Here is a 24,481-nt window from a genome sequence, read left to right as displayed (position 1 = left end):
GGACGCAGGTAAATCTTTTGCAGAGATACCGACTAGTGAGGATAATAGCAGTTTCCACATGAGGATGAAGAAAGGAGACTACAGATCCTGATAGTGATGAATACTCACGATGTTCGGTATGGCTATGGAAATGGTAGTGATACCATGGTGTAACAAATGTCCAAGAAAAGAAGCCTATCGTGCTAAGTTTATCACGCGTTTTTTTTTTTTTTTTTTTACGCACGTACCTTTCTTGCTTTACTTCGAGTAACCCACAATCGTTTTTCCAAGAACAAATTGCTTCCCTGGTGCACTAGTGGTTTTTGTGTGGCTGAAGTAGGCGGGATTTGGCTGGCCGTCAATGCTGACAAGTGCTACAGCAGCAGAGTATCTCTGGGCGCAGCGAAATTGATGACAACAGGTTCAAACCCATGACAAAATTCACAGACATAAAAGAACACAAATAGAAGACAATATATTTTCTTCTGAACGATCTTGTGACCCCGCTTCTCAACGTTGTCCGTCGTGAAGAAACAGAAATCAGAAGATGCGGCATCTCCATTTGAATGGTCCTGTGACACTGATGATGGCGCTGCGTCATTGACGGTGTTGGACGCGGCGGATGTCTTGTTTGAAAGTCATTACTGCAGTTTTGTTTTGATATTTATAGTCTAATGTGAAGACTGGTGTGTTTAGCCCCTGGTCTGAAAGCAAATTAGACTCTGTCAACCTTCAATATCTCCTGCATTGGGAAACTTCAGTTGCGATTCAGCCAAAGAAACAAATCAATGTGCTGCGCACAAGTTTATTCTTCCATTCATACGACGTCGCCATTGATCAATCTCCGCTTTTCCCTTTTCTGTCATGAGTGAGTGAAATAACTTTATTTAGGTCCACAGAAGACGCAGGAGAGACCCCGTGTCACCCGGCTAGTCCCTCGTAGGGATGTCATGAGGTCACGTCCTATTCTCAGTGTTCTAAGACATTTTTGTTCTCTTTGTTTTCTCCTCTTTCTTCCTGTGTGAGTGCATCGCCACCTCTTTCGTACATGACACATATTCCCCTTTCGTCCCTTGTGGGTATGTGACATGTTTTGGCACATACCCACATTGTTTGGCACATGCCCACATTAGCACATTGTTGGTCATGACAAAAAAACAATGTCCGAAAGTGCACAATCATGAATTAACAAACCATGTAGGTATCATTTTGCCGCCATTCTGAATCTTCCTGCCCTCACAGCGTGTTGAAATCTTTGTCTGCGCGCCTAACCAATTCCTTAGTACGCAATATATCAAGGCGCCACTCCCTGTCAAATGTGGGGCTACACCCAAGCCGCCTAACTGACTAGCACCTACGGATCTATGGTCCGCACCTTATATCCTTATTAGATATCATCGGACATAACCAACCATACATGTATGTACACCTTTCATGCATCAAACTTTTTATGCCACAAGGCCAACCTCTGAATACTAAAAAAAAACCTACTCAATCATCGCTAACAGGACACGGCAGCGTGAAGACGACGACGAAAAGGCGAGCAACGGTGCGATTGTCGGTCGACGCGGGGCAGCCTTCAAGGGGGCCGATGCGCAAGTCGAAGACGCCGTGCTCCGCGGAAAGTTAGGTAGGATTGACTCGTTTTGTCCGGCAGCTATTTATTCCGCCACTCAGTCCGCTATTTAGAGCTTAGTTAGCAAGCTTCTGCATGCCTGTCTTCCAAGACTCGCAGCTAACGTGAAGGTATCTAATAGCTACGTTTACATGAACGCGACTTAGGCGGGTCGAGTCGGTTTTCACGGCCAAAATATGATCGCCGGGCTTGCGACTGCTAGTGTGCGGGACTCAGCGAGCGTCGAGGCGAGTTCGCTCAACCCACCTGCAATAGGTCGGCTGAATCGGACAACCCGCTTGGCAAGATGCCTGTAAACGTGGTCGGCCATACCTGCGTCAACTCGGCTTCTGGCTCGAACCGCTCACGCCAAGTTCATGTAAACGAAGCCTCTATTTAGCGCTCCGGTGGGTCGCAGCCCTTTCCTGTTGACGTTGTCAAAGTAAAAAAAAAAGTTGCAGCTTCGCCAAAAGACGAAGTATTGATAGCGATGGCAAAGTATTCAACAGCTACACGAAGTAAGGTTCGTCATTTTACTGCCCGTATAAAGTGCAGTAAGCATTCGCTTACGTTATAAATTAACAAGCATGGTGTCACGCGCGAATGGACGAACAAGAACAGCTGTTTCCCGATGACCGAGAACACTCGCTGTCACAACGCTGATGGGGTAAAAGCGTTGACGGCGGGTAGCGAAGGCTTATTTCTGCCTCCGAAACATCAGGTAACACGGCCTCCAACACGAGGTGCGCGGGATAACAGCGCCCAAGAAGCCATCAGCCATTTCGGCTGGCCCAACCGTTGCACTTTGCTCCAAATTACCCTCGAGATAGGGCACGCGGGCCACCTATGCGCTCAGCTGCGCCATGCGCAGCCACGACAGGGCTAAAGGAGACGCGCGCTCGCCTGCCCCCTCTAGGGTGCTTTTGATCATGTTATCGCGTGCTGCCTCCCCCCCCCCATTTTTCTGCGTGCCCTGGATCACGTGACCTCTAACACTAGACGCGAGGGCAGATGGCTCGCATCAAGCCAGTTGACATCCCTCTCGGCTCATCCATCGAACGCGGGGCACGATCTTATCGCAATTTTGGACTTCCGACGGAATGTCACGGTGACGGCGACGCCAATGTAAAAAAAAAAATTGGCTGGGGATTTGGTATAATTTCTATAGCCGTCAAATGAACTTGGGCCGTTGCCGCTACGACGATGAGTAACTTGCAAGTTTTTTTTTGCGCATGGCACTTTATGATAGCGAATTGCAGACATTGAAGGAGCATCATGCAATACATCTATTCTTTCGTGCATATTGTATACGAGCTATGCCTCTAGCTCAAAGTATACCTTCATCGCCACTTCGTCTTTTAGAGGGCAATCTACTACTGAAGGAGGGTGCGCTCCGTCCAAGCTGATTTCATTCCCGGAAAGATCAGCCGTGGAGATGCAACGTTCGACAGCACAGAGGCCTATGTCGGTGTTCACGAACAAACATTTTAACAGCCTGACAAATTCGTGGCGTCTGCGCACCACCGACGCACTGGGCAGTTGACTAGTTTGACCACATCGGTTTGCTGTGTGGGGCAGGTAACGAGTTTCCTGAGCGTGGTGCTGCTGAACTCGAGGTCGCGGATTCAATTCCGGCGGCGGCGGCGGCCTCATTCCGATGCGGGCGGATTGCGAAAGCATTCGTGTACGTTGCATTTTGTGCATGTTAAAGAACCCTAGGGGGTCGAAATTATTCCGGAGCTCTCTAATGCTGTGTGTTTTGCACTCAGATCGTACTTCTGGCTCGCAAAACCCCATAATTTAGTTGTAAATAAATTTAATCACATACATTATTCCCCGACCTGTGTCACGCACCCCAACAATACGGCCACTGCTCGTATCTGGACACATTCATTGCTCAGTTCCTCACAATAGGTTTTCATAAGTTGACTGCGCCCCATATAGGTTTTCATAAGTTGACTGCGCCCCACGCCTTGGCGGGAGGAGAGGAGGGAGGCACTCGACAGGCATGAAGGGCGTGGTGGTCGAGGCGGATTTATTTAAACTGTTGGATCTTGGTAACCATGACCTCCTTGTACCCCGTTGCAAGGCACACAGCCATTTTGGCGAGAATAAGTTTCGACAAGGGGGTGTTAACGGTGTTTCCGAAACTATTTGACGCCGTACGTTATCGAACGATCAAGGTGCTGCACCATGTAAGAAAAGAGAAGCAGCAGCCGCTAATGACAAGGATAGGGGACGAAGAGCAGCCAACTGAATACTCGCGGCTGTCCCGAATGCAGAACTCCGCGCTTCCCAACGGCTCAACAGCTAATTTGGGACTGTCCGGCTCACGCAGCAGTACGATCAAATCATATCGATCCGATCATGATCGAGGACTACGACAGCTGGATGCGACCAATGGCTAAAACCAGCGGTTCGGCCGTGCTCGACTGTCATGGAATTCGCCAGGGAAAGCAGCTTTGTACACAGAATAAACCGCTATGACCGCGGCCTAGCGCGAGTGGCCCAAGTTATTTCCTTCCCGTGAACCCGTTACCAAAAATAACCTAACGAACCATCCCTATCTCAATAAACATTTACAGGGTGTTTTTTTAACTACACCATTTTTTTAAAGTTGCCTGTTGCAGATTGCACAATTGTAACCCTGGATCTATATTACTCGATGAGGCAGCTATTAGTTCTACGAGAAATTAAAAGTATTATTTGAATAACTAACATAATTACGCTAAATAAATATTTCATTAATTACCTTACGGCACATATTTCAATCTACCAATTGCAGTTAGTATGTACACAAGGCAAATCGACTTGGATTTAATTCTGGGGACTACGCCATTTTTTCTATATTCATTTTCAAGTTGTCAGATCAAATGCATTGGCGGTCCTGATACGTTTGTGCTTCAATGCATACAACAGCATTTTCGTGAAAAAAGTAAGTGAAACAATGCATTATTGCCGAAAGTTGGACGGCGCATATCTCAAAGCCGGTGGAATCCTCAGCATTGGTTCCAAGTCGATATGCATCGCAAATTGACCCACCACACTGTAAATTGCAATGCCTGCCGTAATAAAATTATCTAAAAACATAGTTGGTGAAAATTTCGTAGTTAGTGGATTACGCATTTTGATTTCTAGGGAAAGTATAGTGCGCCTCCTCGAGTAATCCTGCTCGAGGATTACAATTGTTCTATTTGCCACAAGCGATTTTAAGGATTCCTGTATGGATTTATATAACACAACCCGTATATGCGGGACGCTCATGGGCAACGGACGCGCAACTGACTTTCTTTCCAGGGCCGATGCAATCTCCATGGCATTGGGATTTCTGTTGGTGGCAGCGCTGGTCACAGGATGCGTGACCCGGGTGTCATCGGTGATATACGTCCCCTGTGAGTCAATTTGATTTGATATTGAAATGTTGCAATGCGAGAACAACACACATAGGATGAGCACAGAACTCGCGATAGATTTTTTTTTAATTTTTAAAGCGAAGTCGTGAGGCATGTTCACAGGCGTGTTGAGAAACAACAAGACTCAAGTACACCTTCCTCCCACACATGCAGCCACACGTATCACAAAATGCGTATAACGATCATTTTAAAAAAATGATGGAGATCGGTGGCTAAATCTTTAAAAGTAAATTAGACGCCTGGCTGTGGCATTCTTGAATGCGAAGCTATGGGATGAGAGCACGCCTTGTCAGTTAACAAAAACAATAATGCCAATTTGCCTGCGAATTTTGAGGCATGCGGACGCTCTCGCGTGGTTTGGGCACGCAAGAATGCTCTTGGTATTGATCGATGTGTATATTGGTTGGTGCGGGAGTGCGTGAGATTAAGTGCACAGAAGCGATCATATCAGTGGCTTACGTATATCGCACGGAGCGTACGGTGTGACCTCCAAGATCACACAGCGCTGAGTAAGTGATCTCAGATGCTGTGATTCCTTGGCTTTTTAGTACTTCACTAAAGAGGTGGCAAGTGCCCGCCGCTTTCCGGTAGGAAGCATTTATACGCAAAATACGAGCTAAGGGGGGCCAACTCAACATTCTCGAAATGCACAATGTCGCTGTGGGTGGAGGAATTTTCATTTAATTTTTTTTCGTCGCGGTACGCTTTCGAATATGAATGTAGGAGCCCATTATCCTGAAAACCCATCGTCATTCAGTGGTTCCACGTTCGAATGCAGTTACATCCCGCAAGCAATACAAACCCTCGTATTATACTCAGGTATGACCTTAATGTCGAGAAAAAAATGAGACGTATTTATCGATGTGTATAAAAATGCGATATATGTATGCACATATCACAATCATTATCATCACGAGCCTATATTTATATCCATTGCAAGACGAAGGCCTCTCCCTGCGATATTCAATTACCCCTGTCTTGCGCTAGCTGATTCCGACTTGCACCTGCAAATTTCCTAACTTCATCACCTCACCGAGTCTTCTGCCGTTCTCAACTGAGCTTCGCTTGTCTTGTTACTCATTTTTGTAACTTTAATGGTCCGCCGGTTATCCGTCCTACGCATTACATGGCCTGCCCAGCTACATTCTTTCCTCTTAATGTCAATTAGGATATCAGCTATCCCCGTCAGCTCTCTGATCACATCACTCTCTTTTTGTCTGTTAACGTTAGGTCTAACATTTTTCGTTCCATCGCCCTTTGTGCGGTCCTTATCTTGTTCTCGAGCTTCTTTGTTAACCTCCAACTTTCTGCCCCATATGTTAGCACCGGTAGAATGCAATGATTGTACACTTTTCCTTTCAACGACAGTGGTAAGCTCCCAGTCAGGATTTGTTATACGTTACTAGAGGAATTCTGGCGCTGTGACTGTTCTGCTACGATGGGAGTGATAGCTAGCACACAGACTTGCATAATCTTCGTGCATATTGCTTCATAGGCTCCTGACGTTCTTTATGAGTGACAAAGGTAGCGGTTTGGGCAAGTTGGTATGGCAAAACAAGCACAGCCTTGGCGAAGCGAAAGCGCAGAGTCGGAAGCTGCGTCTCGCTTCTCCTAGCTCCGGTAACGCTCCTCCGCCGCCGCGCCAGCGATGGCGTCACTGCACGTTGCATAGCGAAGCTTGCAAAACCGACACCGCGTTCCAATGCGAACAACGCGTTCCAGCAGACCCGCTCCGTGAATGCGGTCGCCTAGCAATGACTTACCCAGCTTCACCCAGCCATGTCATTGCTTCGCGCCGCAATTCTTGCTTTGCTTAGTCATGACAACACTTTGTGAAGCTTGGTCATGACGTCCCACTGATTATGAAGATTATGTCGCCACGATGGCGACACACCCATCTCTCGTTGGCTTCGCACTGAGTAAATGTAACATGGGACGGCCGAAGAAGTACAAGACTCCCGAAGAAGAAGCCGCTCAGCTGGAAGCTCGTCGTGCCACCAGCCGAGAACGAATGCGGCGATTGCGTGCATTTCCGCAGTATCGCGCCGAAGCCGCTGCTGCTAAACACGCCAAGGCTAGTAAAGCCTGGAAGAACCTAGGTCGGTCGCCAGCTCCGCTGTTTACTCCAGCCTTGCACCACTAGTGCAAGCTGCCCATTTTTTATTGTACAATAACATTATCAAGACAGATGCCCAGGTTCTTTGGCACGGATGACATCCTAAAGTCAAACGAAGAGCGTTGCTCCTACTGTTGATATTGTTTAATTTTTCCGCAGGACAATGCTGGTCTTGCCCCATATTCGGCGTAAACGTTTGGCAATTGCCTCAATGCCATGCTGGATTTGCGTCAAAAGCCTAATTATTTTTTTCTGTTCAGTTTATTTCATGAATTCTGTGCGACGTTTTCTGTAATGTCGTCAATTGACACCGGCAGGACCAAAAGTGTTAACGGGGACCCAGGTTCTTCAAACTGTATGTCCTACAGAATGAAGCCTTACGTTTAAGTTCCTGTAACTTGTTTACGTGCCAAGCCGCCGCCAATTGCATAAACCCCATACTGCAGCACTCTTAAAAATACGACCAAAAGGTCGTTGACCTTACTACCTAGTTGTCGCACTATTTACTACCTTGGTGTAACGGCATTGGGCAACGACACGCTTAGTAACATTACCGACTAAACAAGGTGCTCACTTTTACTAGTGAGTCCCAGCTGCCGTTTCCAGAGGCAGTTAGCATCACCGCATAAAATTTTCTCGCCTATAATGCGTATATCGGACCACCTCTGGCATATTCTGGAGTGCGTCAGATGTAGGTGTTATAGGCTAGATACTTCGTACCCAGTGGTGCTAACTGTGTTTGGAACGCGTAGCTAAAGTCCATTATAGTAACATCGACTACCTTGTTTATTGAGCAATGTTGCTTAACTCTGCCGTTACCAATTGCAGTTATACCAATGCAGTAAATTGTTTGACAACTTGGTACTAAGGAGAACAACCTCTTTTTAAGAGAGTGGGAGGTAGAGATTGAAAGCCTGCTGACTGCACCATAACTGCCTAAACGCTTGACTGACACCTGAACATCAATCAGCAGTGTGGGGAAAAGAAGAGGAGGGGTGGAAGGGTCCAACATCATACTGTCAGTGTTAGCATAAAGCGTTCAGACAGCTTGAGCTAGTCAATTACTCCCCTACGAGTGTTTGCAAAATTGGGGTGACTGCATCTATAGTGAAGCATATCGAGAATGTGCTAGGTCAGGAGACCTAAGCTCGTCAAATGAACATGGGTCGGGGGCTTTGTTCCGCTGGGACCAGTAAACGCTAGTTCCCTTTACTCCTGCGAGGACGACCAGTACTAACGACTCCACTTTCGGTGTTGAATACTTCAAGTTTGCGCGAAGGACTCTAAGGAAAAGAATCAATTTGCCATCCTTGATCTGATAAACATAAATGTATTGCGAAAACATACAAAGGAACATTAATAAACATTGAAGGTTTAAACGAGAGTTCCGTTTGTTACTTCGCTCGCTGAATTTAGCCGAGGGCGAGAAGTCCCCGCTGTTGGCGGGTGCTAACAGCGCCCAGTTCAGCATCTATGGAACGATCGGCACGTAATGCCTGGATGAAAGGAACCATTCTCAAAGCTTCTCGTTTCTAGAATCTTTTTTTTTCTCTGGCTGGCCATTCTTCTTCCGAAACGCATTAGCCTACAAAACCGGAGCCGAATTTCACAAGTGCTTTTGGCCATGGCACGTACACGTAAGTTCTTTTCGCTATGGTATGTACAGCATCAGTATTGGCTGGGATTTGCTCTTGCGAACAATGGTAGCCTAAGAGATTGTTGTGAATGCGCGCCCTGGAGCTGAATTTACAAAGTTTTTCTTTCGTAAGCGCTCTTTCATTCAGTTGCGTGACCGCTTTCACTAAAAATATGCTTAACTAGGCGATGTGCTGACAGCTGCTGTTAAGAAAAGATCTAGCGTAAGAATCTTTTTTTGTGAATATGGGCCCTGTTTCGCTAATACTACTACACGCTTGGCGTCAACAGATATCATGGAAGATGCCTGCGATGGCCTGCCACGCACGGTCCAGCTTCCACCTACCGGTCCCGGCTCGGCCATCATCATGCGTTCCCACCAGGGGGCGCACTACAAGTCTGGCCTCACATGCAACTTCATCGTCAAGACGTCCAACGACTACCGCATTGTGGTCGTCTTCGAGACGATACAGTTCCCGGGGACCACAGGGAACTGCTCCGATTCCTTGCTGGTGAAGTGGACGCTTGTTTTAGTGCAAAGTCGTTTGGTGGCCAAGATTCCATGCTATTGTTGTTTCGGGGAGTTATATGGGGGGGGAGGTTCCATGAACAACACTTTCGACGCATCATTGGTCTCAACGCTTTTTCTCGCGTCTGTTCATATGAGAACTTGAGGAGAACGTTTCACATGACAAAATATACAAAATTTAATAATCAACCGCGAAAGTTGGTTCTGAGAAGCGTGTCAATTTCTAGGCCGCTGTCACGCTGCAGACAAATGACAGCGCACGCATCTATTAAGAAAATTTAGGCTGTGCTTAATGTCGAGTTCTACTGTATTTTTGACAAAAAGAAAAAAAAAACATACGGCAATAGGTAGTGTTTGCGTCCCAATATATCAGACGCGTTCAGTCAAACATTTTGTAACGAGGAAGCATGAAAGGGTTGGGAGCGCATAAAAGACTACTATAGTTTGTTCAGTAAACGAAACAAAAAGGCCCGATGAAATTGACGAGGAAAAAAATTACACCATCTTCCCGTAGGGGAACCCTGAGTAGTATGCGAAGCAGCCATGGGGTCGACTCAAGGTAGTTTTATCAGCTGTATAAACTTGGACATGCAGCAGCACCAGCAACGCGCAGAACTGTTGTCGACGCCGTCGGCGTTTTGCCCGCGTTCGCACCGAACGCGCGCGGCGTTGGTGATTGTTGCCGGTGCCTCCGGGGCGCCTACCGTCGCGCCTCTAACCTAAGCTGCTTCGCATTATCGCGCGCGGAGCCGCAGGTGTTGTCATTCGTTGCGCAATCCGGAGAGGAGAGGAGCGTCGGAGAGGAGAGGAGGAATGCCGAAAGGAGAGATGAGAAAAGGAGAGGAGGGGGAGGAGAATGCGCATGCGCAGTAGGGGTGTGGACGCCGCACGGCGGAGGGAGGGAGGGAGGAGTGAGGGAGTGACATAGCCACGACCATAAGATGCTTCGCATCTAAAACAGAAAATAAGTAACCTCATCATTTGTTTCCTTCTCATGACAGCTGTCGAACGTCGAAAGCCCGGCCGGCCCAATATGCACTTCTGACGTGAAGGAGGTGATCAGCAAGGGACACATCATGAATGTCACCTGGAGCACGGGAGGTGGAGAGCCCGCGTCCAACAACGATGGCTTCGAAGCCATCGTCACTGCCTACAAACGTAAGCTCCAGCATGACCAAGAAAGGACCTTCTTGAACTACAAATAACATTGAGTGAAATTTTACCAAGAGAAATACATTTTTTTAGGAATGGAGAGGGGAAGTGGCGGAGCTTAGTGTTTTGTTTTGCCGTTTATCGTACCAGTGTTTTAGACTCAAGTTCCTTCACGTAGAGATCATGATTCTATTGCGTGCCTTAAGCAGAACACGCGAGGAGTCCACTCTGTAAACCTCTTGCAACTCGGACGTTGAAGTAATGGTGAGATGGCACATGATAGTTTGACTGAAAAGGTACGGGAATGGGTGCGATGGCTATCCATCCGGACGACGAGCTCAAGTGCGATAACATGTGCGAAAATTAGAAGGACAGGCGCGGACGTTGTGTTTTTGTAACTCTGCACTGGTAATATGTTTTTACTGATGGCACTTTGATTTGACGGTTTGGTTTTAACACACCAAAGCAGCACACGGTGCTGTGGTAGATCATGTAGTGGGAAGGAAGAGGGCCCCTTTGACCCCATAAAGACATGGGCGCCATTCATGGCATGGTGTCCGATCCGCGATGGCACACCAATGCCATATATCCAATGAACCATTGCGGTGTTTATGTTCCCGTGTGGCGATGACAGGCATTAGCGTTAATGTTCCTGAGTGGATATGCCACAAGTGCGATAAAAAGCGCTTGGGCTTAGAACACAACAGTAATGTGTACCGACAGGATTTAAGAACCCGATCAGAATGCCGAGGGGGGGGGGGGGGGGGGTTCTGCAAGAGTTAGCCTAGCGGACTGTCCACTTCGGCTGTCGCTGATTGACTGCGCCTGTACGAGCGAGAAGGAGACTGGCTGGGGGCACCCGTCTCCTCTTCATCGCGCAGCTGCATCCAATCAAAAGCGGCCGTAAGAGTCCACCAATAGGTGACTTTTACAAAATCCCCCCCCCCCCCCCCCCCCCTGAAGTGACGCAGTTGAACTTGAAAGTTGACAAGAAATTACGCTGCGGACACAAAGAACCTCAAAGGCTAGACATACCTGTAGACCATGAGATGAAAATTATAAAATAAGAAAGGCAAAGGGAGACCTTGTATATAAAAAAATCACAGCATATCCACGGGGTGAATGATGATGAGTGGGCGAAGCTCCGGAGGGAATCATCGGATCTCCCGCTTAAGGGGACGCTAGCACAAACGCGTTAGAAACGTGCAGTACTCTCTAGTAAGGGGGAGCGGCCACAGCGTCTTACGCAGCCATTTACACATGCCGGAACGTGCACCGCGTTTGCCGAGGCCATCACATGACTGCTGAGAGAGTATACCCCCCGTATTCATAAACGCTCCTCGACTTGAACTTGACTTGCCACCGCCTTGGGCAGCGCGTTCGAAACGCGTTGAAGGTAAGGCGGAGAGGCCACAGCGTCTTACACCAGCTTCTTACACGGGCCGTAACGCGCTAGCACAAACGCGTTAGAAACGCGCTAGAAACGCGGCCTTTCGTTAATGTTGGGTTTTTATTGCCATCGTGGTGCGTGTGTCTATGTGCGCTTCGTGGCGTAGTGGTTAGCGCCGCGCGTTCGGAAGCGAGGGGTCCCTGGTTCGATTCCGCGCTACGGACACAACTTCGGAATTTTTTTTTCTCATTTTTCTCAGAGTGGTTACACACTACTACTACGACGACGGGGACGGAACGGGTGCCGCTATAAGGAGCTTCGCCCCTAAAATCCTCAGCCTTGAACTGCCTTGTTGGAATACCTAACACTAGATGCTGGTGCACCAGCACTTGTTTGAACTGCATGTGGCGTAAGATATTTTGATAGTTTTAGAGATCACAGCAGTCGCAGATCTCGAAGAAATGTCTTCTGTGAGAAGTGCCGCGCACCATTTTATAACAGCGCCCTTCATTATAATTGCACCATCTCCCGCTTAAGGGGACGCTAGCACAAACGCGTTACAAACGTGCAGTACTCTCTAGTAAGGGGGAGAGGCCACAGCGTCTTACGCAGCCGTTTACACATGCCGGAACGTGCACCGCGTTTGCCGACGCCATCACATGACTGCTGAGAGAGTCTAACCCCCGTATTCATAAACGCTCCTCGACTTGAACTTGACTTGCCACCGCCTTCAACGCGTTTCCAACGCGCTGCCCAAGGCGGTGGCAAGTCAAGTTTAAGTCGAGGAGCGTTTATGAATACGGGGGTAAGGCGGAGAGGCCACAGCGTCTTACACCAGCTTCTTACACGGGCCGTAACGCGCTAGCACAAACGCGTTAGAATCGCGCAGTCTTTCGTTAATGTTGGGTATTTAGCGCGTTCGGAAGCGAGGGGTCCCTGGTTCGAGTCCGCGCTAAGGACACAACTTTCGGAATTTTTTTTTCATAAAAGTAGACGTGACTACCTACTACGACTACTACTACTACTACTACATACTACAGAGGAGGGACAGACCCACACCCTAAGGAGCTTCGCCCCTAAAACACCACACGGGAGCCTTCCGGACCATTTCTGTAAGTACTCTCCAAAATAGGGAAGTTTCTTACTATCAAAATAATAATCTTGGGCAAACAAAAAGCGAAGAATAGTTTACAAAGGCTATCTCTTTACCGAATACGTACAGTGAACGCCCACAGCGCGCGGTCAACGCGATGGAGTCCCCCGTCCCAGCTTCTTGCGTGAAAGGTAGGCAATCGCTGATAACCGACTATGTTAATATGTTCTTCCAGTGGGCTGTCTGTGTAACCAACTGGAGCATAACAGATTGAAGCCTCAATGCAGCGATCGTACGGGTTCACAACGACCGACTGCGCGTCTGCATGCATGTCTGCGCACAATATTTCGCTTTCGCTGCGAGCGCGTTTTCGCACCGTGCCGTGAAATTTAGGCAGCAGCATATGATCATTTGACAGTACACTAGCAACCATTGTGGCGTGGACGCTCTCGGAGCTGTTTAAAAATAGTTTCGTTTTAACTAGGGACTTCGACGTCTACGGCGACTTGTGATGTGCCATCGCGACGATTCAATCATTCTTTTTTCTTTTCTTGTAAATTCTTGGACGTTTCAATATCGTTATTTCTCAAGTTGCGTCGCACTGTATGTTTATCGGTGTTCTCAGCGAGGAAGTTCCCGCTGCTTCTTTTTGTTTCTCCAGTACACTCATTGTTAGGGGCTAACACAAACAAGAGCATATGCCACGCCTTTTTTGAATTTGCTTCTTACCGTTTCCTTACCATTCCGGTGAACTTGCCAGTATCTAACATCAATAAGTTCATAGACCAAATCTTCATGACATTAGCCGGGCAGCGCGCGTGGGCGAGCTTTTCAGTGCGCGCTTTCTGCTGCTCACCGAACATCGCAGCCCCAACGCCGTAGCAGAAATCTCACCAGTTCGCTTCACGCCGTGTTCCAGCAGTGCCGCTTTAAACCACGCAGTAACATGAAGAAACATGCTCCGCCTTCGGGCGATAATTCCATTTTTTTTCGTGCTTTACATTCCGTATGGTGACGCGTGCGTTAGGCGCTAACACAGAAGAATGGGGGAAAGGGCGAGAGCACATTGCAAAGGTGGAAGACAGCGTAATGAAAAGCGAGGGGGTCGCCGCATCATTGTGATATAAGTTGACCGTGTCAAATGTATTGCGAGATAAGCAAGTCGGCACTCCTGTCTATCTTTCTTCTTGCGCTAGCCAACAGTGGAAGCAGAATGAAAACGCCTGAGCATCATGCAATCGGGACGTCGAGCTCGATATGTCCTGTTAAAGGGTTTCCTGTATTGCGCACTGTTTAGTATAAGCAATTTGTGCAAGAAAGCCAGACAAATGGGTATGTAACTCTGAAACCCTTTTGAACATTATGTTGCTCACTATCTTCAATACGTCTTAAAATTAGCAATTACCTGACATATTCCCCCCGCATATGATGTCATGTACATGCAGAAATGTATGATAATGGTTAATATTTTGGCCTCCAGGTTCCAAGGAATTGTAACCTATTTAATACGGGCTATTGTGCCGTCAGAGACGACGAAAAGCTACCAAGAAGTGCGTGGTAGCTTTTCATGGCAAACCTAGCTCTATACGATGTTTATGCATTTGTGTTTATTCAAAGAAAAGTTTTGCCATGTGAAAGATGACGAGATGGTTACAGTGTCCACGTAGAGTTATATGCTGCTTCTTTCATCTAAGCGTGCCAGTTAAGCAAAAATACTGGGTGTGGGTTTTCGCATTCGTTGCATGTTGTCCTAAACATGGCGTATGCGACGGGTTTACGGCTTCGCCATTGCTTCCAGCGCATGTAGATAGCGAAAACATTGCTTTCGAGATCTGTTCCTGCTACTCAGAGACAACAATCGCTGAGGCACGGTTATAGACACCTTTTAAAAGAACTGACTTGAGTCACAAAGCTGTCTTCAAGTCTCGGGAGGATATCAGTCGTAAGTGCTCAAAATAGTGCGACTGCACTCAGAAAATTCTTTACAGAATGTAAGCAAACGAGAAAAAAAAGCAATGCGATATGATTCCAAAGCAATGAGTCGACATTTTCTCATGACTGTGCAGCACACAGCCATTCCGACATCCGTATATCCGCGTTTTCAGGAAGGTCATTTCCATTTGGACATGCCATGCCGGTTCGCCTCGCCAGCTTTTTACCGTCGGCGTGTACTGTGCTCGTAAAAGAGCCGTGTGCACACCCAAAACTGACAAACCTAAATTTTTGTTGCAAGCTATATAATTTGCGTTTGCTTTCGACTTCCTTGCAGTTCCCGAACGCTCCGTTTTATTGCCCAGCATCAGAAACCAAATCGTGCCAACGGTCTCATTTCCCTCGAAATATCTTGCCGTTTGTGCCAACGTGAACGCGCACATCTATATCCGGCCGTTAGTCACTGGTTTGAAAGCATCGTGTCAACACCGATTCGAGAAAAAAAATATGGCAGTTTTGCCGCGAGTTGTCTGGGTTTTTGCTCCGTTTTTATGAAAGCGTTGCTAGCGGGTTTATTCTCAACGAGCCGGATCAATACTTGCCAGACCAGCATCCGTTTTTGTTGAAAAAATGTTTGTTTTAGACTGTAACTTATCCTCCGGAAAAGCAGTTTTCCTTGCCATGTTTTGTTTTCAGTGCGATGTTTACGGTACAGTGCTTGACGAGGTCGCGCATTGACACGTTATCTTGTTGCAAACAAGGCAGAATACATATTTGTAAATGTTCTTGGTTACAATAAAAAAGCTGCGAATTCTTTAATATAATTGACATCGGCAAAAGATGAAAACGCGGTCAATTTTAATTTGAATAAGCATGCAACAGAGTACTACTCAATGAATGAGAACAAAAATAAAACACCTGCCTTTTGTAATGCTTATGAACACTTGTGAAACACATTGTTGATTTTTTCATAAGATTAATGCACGAAAAGAAAATGAAAAGATTATTGTTGTTTATCAATGAGCGGGGATGGGGGGAATGCGGCACGAATCAATCATGAACAGAGATTTGGTTGCACGTTACAATCAGGGCGTTCCGCAATAACACGAAGACGCCCACTGAAGATTTTGACTGGCTCAAGCCCGCTAATTGGAAATATATCACACTAAAGCCTGTATGCAGCGTTGGTGCTGGAGTGAAGCTTAGCAACAGCGTCGAGATCTTGTGCAAAATAAATTTGGATAATTTAATGTAATCATTCTTTGGTTTCGCATATGAACTTGAACTGGTTCAAGCCGGTTTGAACTGTTATTTTCTGGCAAGAGATTCGAACCGTAACTCAACCGTTTTCGGTGAACCGGAACGAAAACCGGAGCTAAAGAAACCGGCAGATCCCACGCTCTGTGGGAATCGATGTTATGTGAAGCAGTGCGCGATGAGAGTACCAAGTTAACGAAACGACCATGAGAGCACAAAGACGTAGGCGGATCTTTGATGACCTACATGGCACGTATGTCATGGCATTCATGTCATGAGTCCTCAGGAGTTACTTTAGCTACACCTAAGAGACCTTAAAGTGACAGCCTTAGTCATGCTCATGACAATGACTTCTACCTCCATCATTTAGTGTTTCCTTCACTTAGTAGCCACGTCCGAACCCATTTCAGTGTTTTTTGAGTGTCAGTTTTTTCGTTGAGCCGTTGTCATTTTTGCTCAGTCATGGTCATGACTATGACTTCTACCATCATCCTTTAGTGTTTCCTTCCCTTAGTGCATACGTCAGAACCCATTTCAGTGACTTCTGAGTGTTAATCTTGTTCCGCTGAGTCATTGACGTTTTGTCGGAGTCATGCTCATGACTATAATTTCTATCATCATCCCTTAGTGTTTCCTTCACTTAGTGCCCACGTCCGAACCCATTCCAGAGGTTTTTGAGTGTTATCTTTTTCCGCTGAGTCATTGTGATTTTTGCTGGGTCATGCTCATGACTATGACTTCTACCATCATCCCTAGTGTTTCCTTCACTTAGTGCCGACGTCCGAACCCATTCCAGTGCTTTTTGACTGTTAATCTTTTTTTTCTGAGTCATTGCCATTTTTGCTGAGTCATGCTCTTTGCTATGACTTCTATCAGCATCCTTTAGTGTTTCCTTCACTTAGTGCCGACGTTCGAACCCATTCCAGTCGTTTTTGATTGTTAATCTTTTTTCGCTGAGTCATTGTTATTTTTGCTGAGTCGTGCTCATGACTATGAGTTCTACAAGTATCCTTTATTGTTTCCTTCACTTAGTACACACGTCGAAACCCATTTCAGTGGTTTTTGAGTGTTAATGTTTTCACTGGGTTATTGTCATGACCTACATGGCACGCATGTCATGACATTTATGTTGTGAGAGATCACTTATGTTCCTCATACACTCCTGTCCTACTATGCCCATTTTGGTACCTACCAAGTTAACAAGACGACCATAGAGCACCAAGACGTAGGCGGCTGTTTCATGACCTACATGACACGCATGTCTTAATTTATGTTCAACATATACTCTTGTCATAATATGCCAATTTTGGTACATAACAAGTTAACGAAACGACCATGAGAGCACAAAGTGGTAGGCGGCTAGTAGATAGATAGATAGATAGATAGATAGATAGATAGATAGATAGATAGATAGATAGATAGATAGATAGATAGATAGATAGAGATACTGTCAAAGTAGTTTAAATGCGAAGTTCGCATTTAAGAAAATTCGGTTGGACACTCTGCCCGAGCCTATAAAAACGTTGCGCTGAAGCTTTCGGAAGCGATAGCAAGGCCAGAACTTGCAGCCTGTAGCGAGCTGCAGAAGTAAAACGGGAGGCACGTGACGCACAGTCACCGTCACACCCACGATAGCTTTTCACAAGAAGAGGTGGACAAATGCCCTCCTTTTTGTTTTTCCTTCCTTATCCTCATCATGCAAGTCACGTCATAAACCTCACCCTCTTGTTGAAAAACTTACCAACTGTCCCTCGCACGCACCGTCACGGTGAAAAAGCTACCCCTTGTGTGTTGCCTTCCGTTTCCTGCAGTTTCAAACAAATCATTCGCCCGTCCCGCGAGATTAGTTTACAGATATGATTGCCTGCCGGGCCATTCCAATTCTTGAAGCGTGACACATTTGTTAGCTTATAGGGGCACTGACTGAACGTGAAGCTTGAGCCATCCGCAATGCTTGCGAATGAACCACCGTACCTGCTGCCTTCAATTTGTTTTTTTTTATTAGAGCGAAAGCTCTACTACGCCATGTCTCGCAAGGTAATTCATCGCGTCGCAATGACCTTGAGCCGCCGGAGCGCGAGCCACCGGAGCGCATGTGTGGCAAGTGTGACGTCACGCCCCGTGATCCGCTGCGAAGCTCATTCGCTGCGAAGCTAAGCTCACTCGGAGCATCGCCGCTGTGGTACCACGTGACTACGTTAGGGTTTAACGACTGCTTCGCCGGCGCTTGGTCGCTCAATCTCGCCATGGATGGCGCGCCGGCTGGGCCATCTGTGCGTGCGCTTCAGCGCAAGCGACAGGCTGAACCCAATCATCCAGTAGATATGGCTACACGGTAGGCTGGGAAATCTCGAGCAAAGGCAAAGTTGGCTGCTGAAACACAGGAGCAAAGGGAGGCCAGATTAGCACGTTATAGAGAAGCTTACCAGGCGCGGAAGCGTGCATCATTGAAACACTTTGTGCATAGTATTTGCAAAACCAAGCCAAACAGACCTTTCGCTCGTGATAACTAGGTTTACAAGAGTTAAACGTCAGCCATTTTTTTACTAGCAGATAGTGCACTCTTTAACGCGGGAGTCAAACGATGAAACAAGGCACCGCCCTATATTTCTGCACTCGATAGGGTAAGCGGCCTATTTTAATTCTTAGCTGGGTACCCGCATAATCCACCAGTTCCTTGTGACACCCTTTGTGACACGTGGTATAACCTTTATGCCACGTGTGGCACCCTTGGACAGTCAAATATTTTCATCGCAAGGCACACTCGAGAATAAGCGTAGTGTGCTACACCAATGCGCGGGTTTGTACTGAGATTCTTAGAGTAGTGTGATGGGGATCGCATGCTACAAGCAAACACTCCTGAAACATGCCTCCAAACAGGATCATTGCCCGGGAGGCGAGTGTGCTGTTTTGCGTCGATTAAAACTATGCCAACTATGTTTATCCAGTAATACTTACAATCGCAAGGTACGATAGAAAGCTAAACACTGTTTCTCTGTTGCACTACTGAAGGCAGAGAAATACGGTCTGCATGCAGACGTTTTACCTGTGCAAGCGTGCTTCGCAATTTTGCGGCACCATGGCAACGTCTTCGTTACCACACTGCTCACTATCGTATTTTTCAGCTGTGCAGGCGTCTGCGAATAAAGTGCGTGCGCGTAAATTCGTGAATTCGAATAAATATTGCATGCACATCAACGCACTTATTGCTCTTGCTGGCGCATTGAGGTGTAATCCGAGAGGAACTCGCGAGATTCACTCAACGTACTCATGGGTGAGAAAAATGCGAACAGGCACTATATGAACCGGCTGTACGCGCGACAGGGAAAGACCTCCAGACAAATTCTTAATTAAAAGTTTGTGACGTTTATATTTACGCCGAAAATTTCTGGACAGACTGGGTGGACGACGGCCCAAAACCGCCAGACTTTCTAGCCCGATGGTGTCAAGTAACACGTGATCTTGGGAGAGATGGCGCATGGCTAATAAACCCTCGCATGCTACCTAATGACATCAAGGATGCAGATTCGAAACGTTCTCAATGAATAAACGAGGAAAGAAGGGGGGACCGAGGGAGTAAAGTCCAGGTTCTTCTCGTACCACTCCTCTACTTGGGCGTCCGAGACGCACCGCCAGAGCCGGTCTACGCAAGTAGAGGATGTACTGCCGCTAACGATAGCGGTGACGGGTTCGCTGGGTTGAAGTAGACACAGATGACGAAAAAAAACACTTTCTATTTACAATTATTTACAAGAATTTGCATATACAGGTGCGCATACAAGACCGGACTGGAAGGCATAGGGCGACCCTATATCGGCAGAGCCGATGGTGCATAGCACCGTACTTTGTCCAGAATGCTTGGACGGGGCCACGTTTTCTACCCTTCGGTGCCCCGCCCCAAGCATTTACCGCCCAATCGCCACCGAGTGGCCATGATTGGTGCATCACGAATCCTGTACTAGGATCGTCTTGTTCGCCGGCACTTCCAGTATTGCGCTTCTCCCAAGCATCCTTTTCTCTATCACCTTTTACGTTGGCTTTCTCCCTCTCCCTCAAAACAACATATAAATAAAAACAACACTCCAAGAAAGGGGGGGGGGTGACAGATGCATCGCATGCGTGCTCCTGCGCAAAGCCACAGCGCCAAGCACAATGGGTTCAATGAAATCCTAATAAGCAGGCAGCTTCTGCAAGCCAAAGTGATTGACCTTTGGTGTGACCTCTTCCCCACTCGCACTTGTTAGAAAAACCGGTAGCGTAGTAGCTGCGGGTCATTCGTCAATGCAAGCTGTCAAACGATACTTTGGGCTCACGTACCCCTATTCAGTAAATGCTTGCTCAGAGAAGCTTTTCACGACGCTCTCCGAAACGGGTTGTCAAAGCGGTTACAATGTGAAAGGTGCGTGTGGTGAATAATGAGTACTGCGTTCACGCTTTCTGGGCCCATTACACGCCCGGTACGCGCACATCAGGAGCCAGCGACAGTCACGGACATCTAAGCTTTTGCTGTCAGGGCGACTGCACGCGATGTACGTGCCGAAGCACCGATATTCGCGACTCCAGCAATTCATGCGACACCTAGTGGTGAGCGCCGGAAACCTCACACGGAGGTCGGAGCGTCAGAGCAGACGCTCCGTCCGTAGCCTTCGTACTGCGATCGGGTGCGCTTCTAGTACGACACGATGGAGCCACCATCTACGAAACTCCGCATGGCCGTGGAATTATGCTGCGTTTTGCGGCGCCGAAGAGCCACATGGATTGCGAATATTATCATAAGCTGGGGGCAACAACGGCAATAGTTGTGTTTTCAACATCTTGCTCGAGAAAGTTTTCTTTTTTTTTCTTTTCAGGCGAGGGTCGGTTTGTTATGTGTGTGAAGAGAACGCGATCCTGTTGCTGGTACTACGTTTGTAGTGAAGTGCTACAGCGAACTTCAGGAAGTTTGCGTTGAGGTTGTTACTGCCATCGTGATAACGTTCAGCGTATGCGCGCTGCAACATGCAGTTTCATGTGATAGCCGGCGTAGTAATGCAGTTTATGATGCGAATGTCGCCGCGGTACTCAAGCTTACCTTGATTAAAGCTTTTATATCGGATACATGCGGCGCACAACGTGGAACTACCGCGTATGGTACATCAGCGAAAATCGCTACATCGGAGTTTCAGGTACTCCCGGGTAACGTCAATAAATCGTTCTATGTAAGCACAATATGTACGTTCCAGCGTGCAAAATAACTGTGGGGTGGCATAGCGGTACGCCTTCATTGCGACGTGGACATGCTACCCATGTAACTAGTGTAAATTAGCATGCGCTTATCCGAAAGTGCGTAATTGTCAAAGCAATTGTATCCCTTATCAGTGTATGAAGGAAATTGGCAGTTAAGAGGCGAACACAGTTTTGGCCACTTAAAGTGCAGAATACGTCAATTATAGAATAACATGGAACATTAATTAGATTCATAACGCAGTAGCTTAGTTAACATTAATTTACACAGAAACATTTGTGTTATTTCATTAGTTTACACAGTAGCCATAAGCGACATGTTCGTAGAAAGCGGGATGAGTAATCAGTCATGGTCAGGCCACGCAGCACAAGCCATACCTGTACATGGTGTGCAAATGTGTTTTTATCGTAGTAAGCAGATCTTTCGGTTTCATATCTATCGTCTTGTTCTCTACGAGAAAAACAATGCGCCAACTACTGCAACATTAGTTAACATTAATTTACACAGAAACATTTGTTTTATTTCATTAGTTTACACAGCAGCCATAAGCGACATGTTAACAGGAACTGCAGCTAAGCGAAGCAGCAGTCACGTTGCGCAAATCTTGAATGTAAAATAGATAACAGGAACGAAAAAGTAGCGGGAAAGGTTTGCCAAAGATTCGTAGTGCATGCTCGCGAGAAAATGCAAAGCTTGATTTTAGGTTCGCTTGCTCTATGTACTGAAAAGAGCGGGCGAACGAACAACAATGAGAAAGTGCATGTGCGCCGGCTGCGCATTTATCCGCATGTACAGCGGCAACAGTTGATCGAGCAAGTCGGTGCGCTGCTTCGGGCCATGTTAAACGGGCCAAACTGAGCAGGTTGTAAGATTTCGGCAATCCTGGCAAGGCCAGCGCGACGTATCCAACTTCGCCGGCCGCTGTCTCGCACGCTTGAAACGCCGGACTATCTATCCGCGCCTTCACAGTGAATCAAAGCAGCAGAAACGTGCTTGTACTTTTCCGACAATCCGACAGTGCGCGAGTACTTCGGTTCCACGACCAATGGGTTCAAGAATACATCGGTGATTTTCATCAGAATCTCGTGTGGGTCCGTTGTCACGCCAAATGTTTGCACACACCGTGCGACCATTTCAGCCTCATTACCCCATGTGCCTCTCTCAGATCGGCTAAAATGGCTTGGTCGGCGTAAGCTACCCGCTTTCCTTCCACAAAACAGTGCAAACTGGCATCACACTGCACGAAAATCATCAAACTACCGTGTACTGTACATCCAGCACAGCGGTTGCGGTGACGGGGGGACCTCCGTATAGCCGCCATGTTGCACAGTTGTAGCCAGACGCGGCCAGTTGTCGCAGCGCCCCCTGCAGTTCATTTGAGTTGCGAATTCTATCTTCTTTAGGTCAGCTTTGTGTACTCTTGGGTGCTAATGACATCGGCACGCACCCTCTACGTTTGCTCAGTGCCAGCCGGCTCTACTCGCCCCACCACGTGTCAGGCATAATTGGCATGTCATGAGCTGCGCCTCTGCCTAATCTCGGCACCGTCGCCCCGACGGGTGCCCACCACTGGCACTTAATCCTCCCATTGTATTTCGCTTGTCAAGCAATGTACATTGGCAAAATGCGCTAGCTGTCTCTTCCCTTTCTTCGCAGCCGTTTCATTTGGCGAGAGCAGGTTGAACAAAAACACCCATCTTAAGCCCTCCGAGCAGCAATTAAACAACTAGCTAGCGCTTCTTGCAGCAGGCTTACAGAGGGGCTCGCTTTTGTTAATCCTAAAAAGGATGTTCCACATCAGCCCACCATGGTTCTGAGTGGCACTGGCCAGCACTCCTAGGGCTAGCTCTAGTGAACATAAATACCCAAGTAAGTGGACGAATTGATGGCCGTCACCGTAGCACAAATGGTAGTGCAACGCACGCGTAATGCTTGCGGGTTCGGCTCCCGCTGGCGACAAGTTGTTTTTTCGTACACTTTATTTTCCTATTCATTATTTTCTACATTCCAATTTCAACCACACTTAATTTTCCCGATGCTTTCTTTGGCTTCATTGTCTGTTGGCTTTGTGTGGTCACGTAAGAGTGAGGGCAGATGAGAATGAGGACACCATCGTGAGGGGGGCCCACGTCTGGTCACAAGGCAAGAGTGTCCGAGGTATTAAAATATCAAAGTATGCAAGCACCACTTGTTTGGATATATGTTTGCGATCTATAGCAGACCACATCACTAGTATTCTCGAGCTTGAGCGTAGCAAAGCTTCACGCACAATGTTCAAACGAGCGATGAAGCATGACTGAACAAGCAATGCGGCCGGGCTAGTTGCTATGATTCCATGGTAACCATGGTAACAGGCAGCGCGTACTTGAGATGGACATATAAGAGGAACACAACAACATGTCTTTTGGCCCTGTGTCCTTGTCAATTTAGCGCCACCTGTTGCCATTCGTGATGCGTGGGTTGCTTAAATTCGGAACGTCGTTTATTTCCTTGTAATCCCTAGCGGCCGTTGCCGGTGACATGGGGGGGGGGGGGGGGGGGTAAATGACAGTGCCATAGCGCCCTCTGACCGGTGCAAGGTGCCCATAGTTGTCGAGCCTTGCCAATAACAGCAGGGACATTTAGTTCGGTTCTCTTCTGTTACGCATGGGTTCCTGTGGAGAGATTGAGGCATACAGTACCTCGGCTACACAATTTCTCTATTCTATACAACAACAAAATATTAATAAACTAAACAAATAAACAAAAATGTGAATGAAATTAATAAACATAATGCCTGAAGAGAAATTTCGCTTGGTGCCTCTCCATGCCTCTAGCCAAATGCTGTATACAATTTGTAGCCTCAACCACTATCGCGAATATTCTCCCGAGACTTTTCTTCAAGTTTGTCCAACTCTGCCTATAGCTAACCCAGAACTTCGCGGAAGTTCAGGAATGCTTTCCACCTCTGGACGGCGTCAACTTTTCTCACAACTGACAGAGGTCCGCTATCGCTTCTCCTCTTCTCCGGTGAACTTTCCAAACCCACCGCAGAACGTCAACCAGGTCACGTAGTACAGGCAATTGGAACCGGAACTTTCAAGATGTCCAGCTCTTCTTTTCTCTCTCTCCCTTTCTGTCCTGCCCTTTCCCTCTCTCCGTGAGCA

The 24,481-nt window shown here is 47.3% G+C and overlaps 1 protein-coding gene across 1 annotated transcript in view; it reads left to right on the top strand.

Annotated features, from left to right (window-relative positions):
* The first annotated feature begins 1,511 nt into the window (after positions 1–1,511).
* The window catches only part of LOC119464222 (uncharacterized), a 48,491-nt gene continuing 25,521 nt past the window's right edge, over positions 1,512–24,481 (top strand). The window contains exons 1-4 of the mRNA XM_037725108.2: positions 1,512–1,609; positions 4,892–4,986; positions 9,050–9,270; positions 10,289–10,445. Of these exons, the coding sequence (XP_037581036.1) occupies positions 4,908–4,986; positions 9,050–9,270; positions 10,289–10,445 (457 nt within the window). The 5' untranslated portion in view covers positions 1,512–1,609; positions 4,892–4,907. The remainder of the gene's footprint in view (positions 1,610–4,891; positions 4,987–9,049; positions 9,271–10,288; positions 10,446–24,481) is intronic.

This window comes from Dermacentor silvarum, chromosome 9, assembly GCF_013339745.2.
Source record: "Dermacentor silvarum isolate Dsil-2018 chromosome 9, BIME_Dsil_1.4, whole genome shotgun sequence".
Taxonomy (NCBI): domain Eukaryota; kingdom Metazoa; phylum Arthropoda; class Arachnida; order Ixodida; family Ixodidae; genus Dermacentor; species Dermacentor silvarum.
The sequence above is the reverse complement of the archived record's forward strand: the minus strand, read 5'-3'. Positions and strand labels throughout refer to the sequence as shown.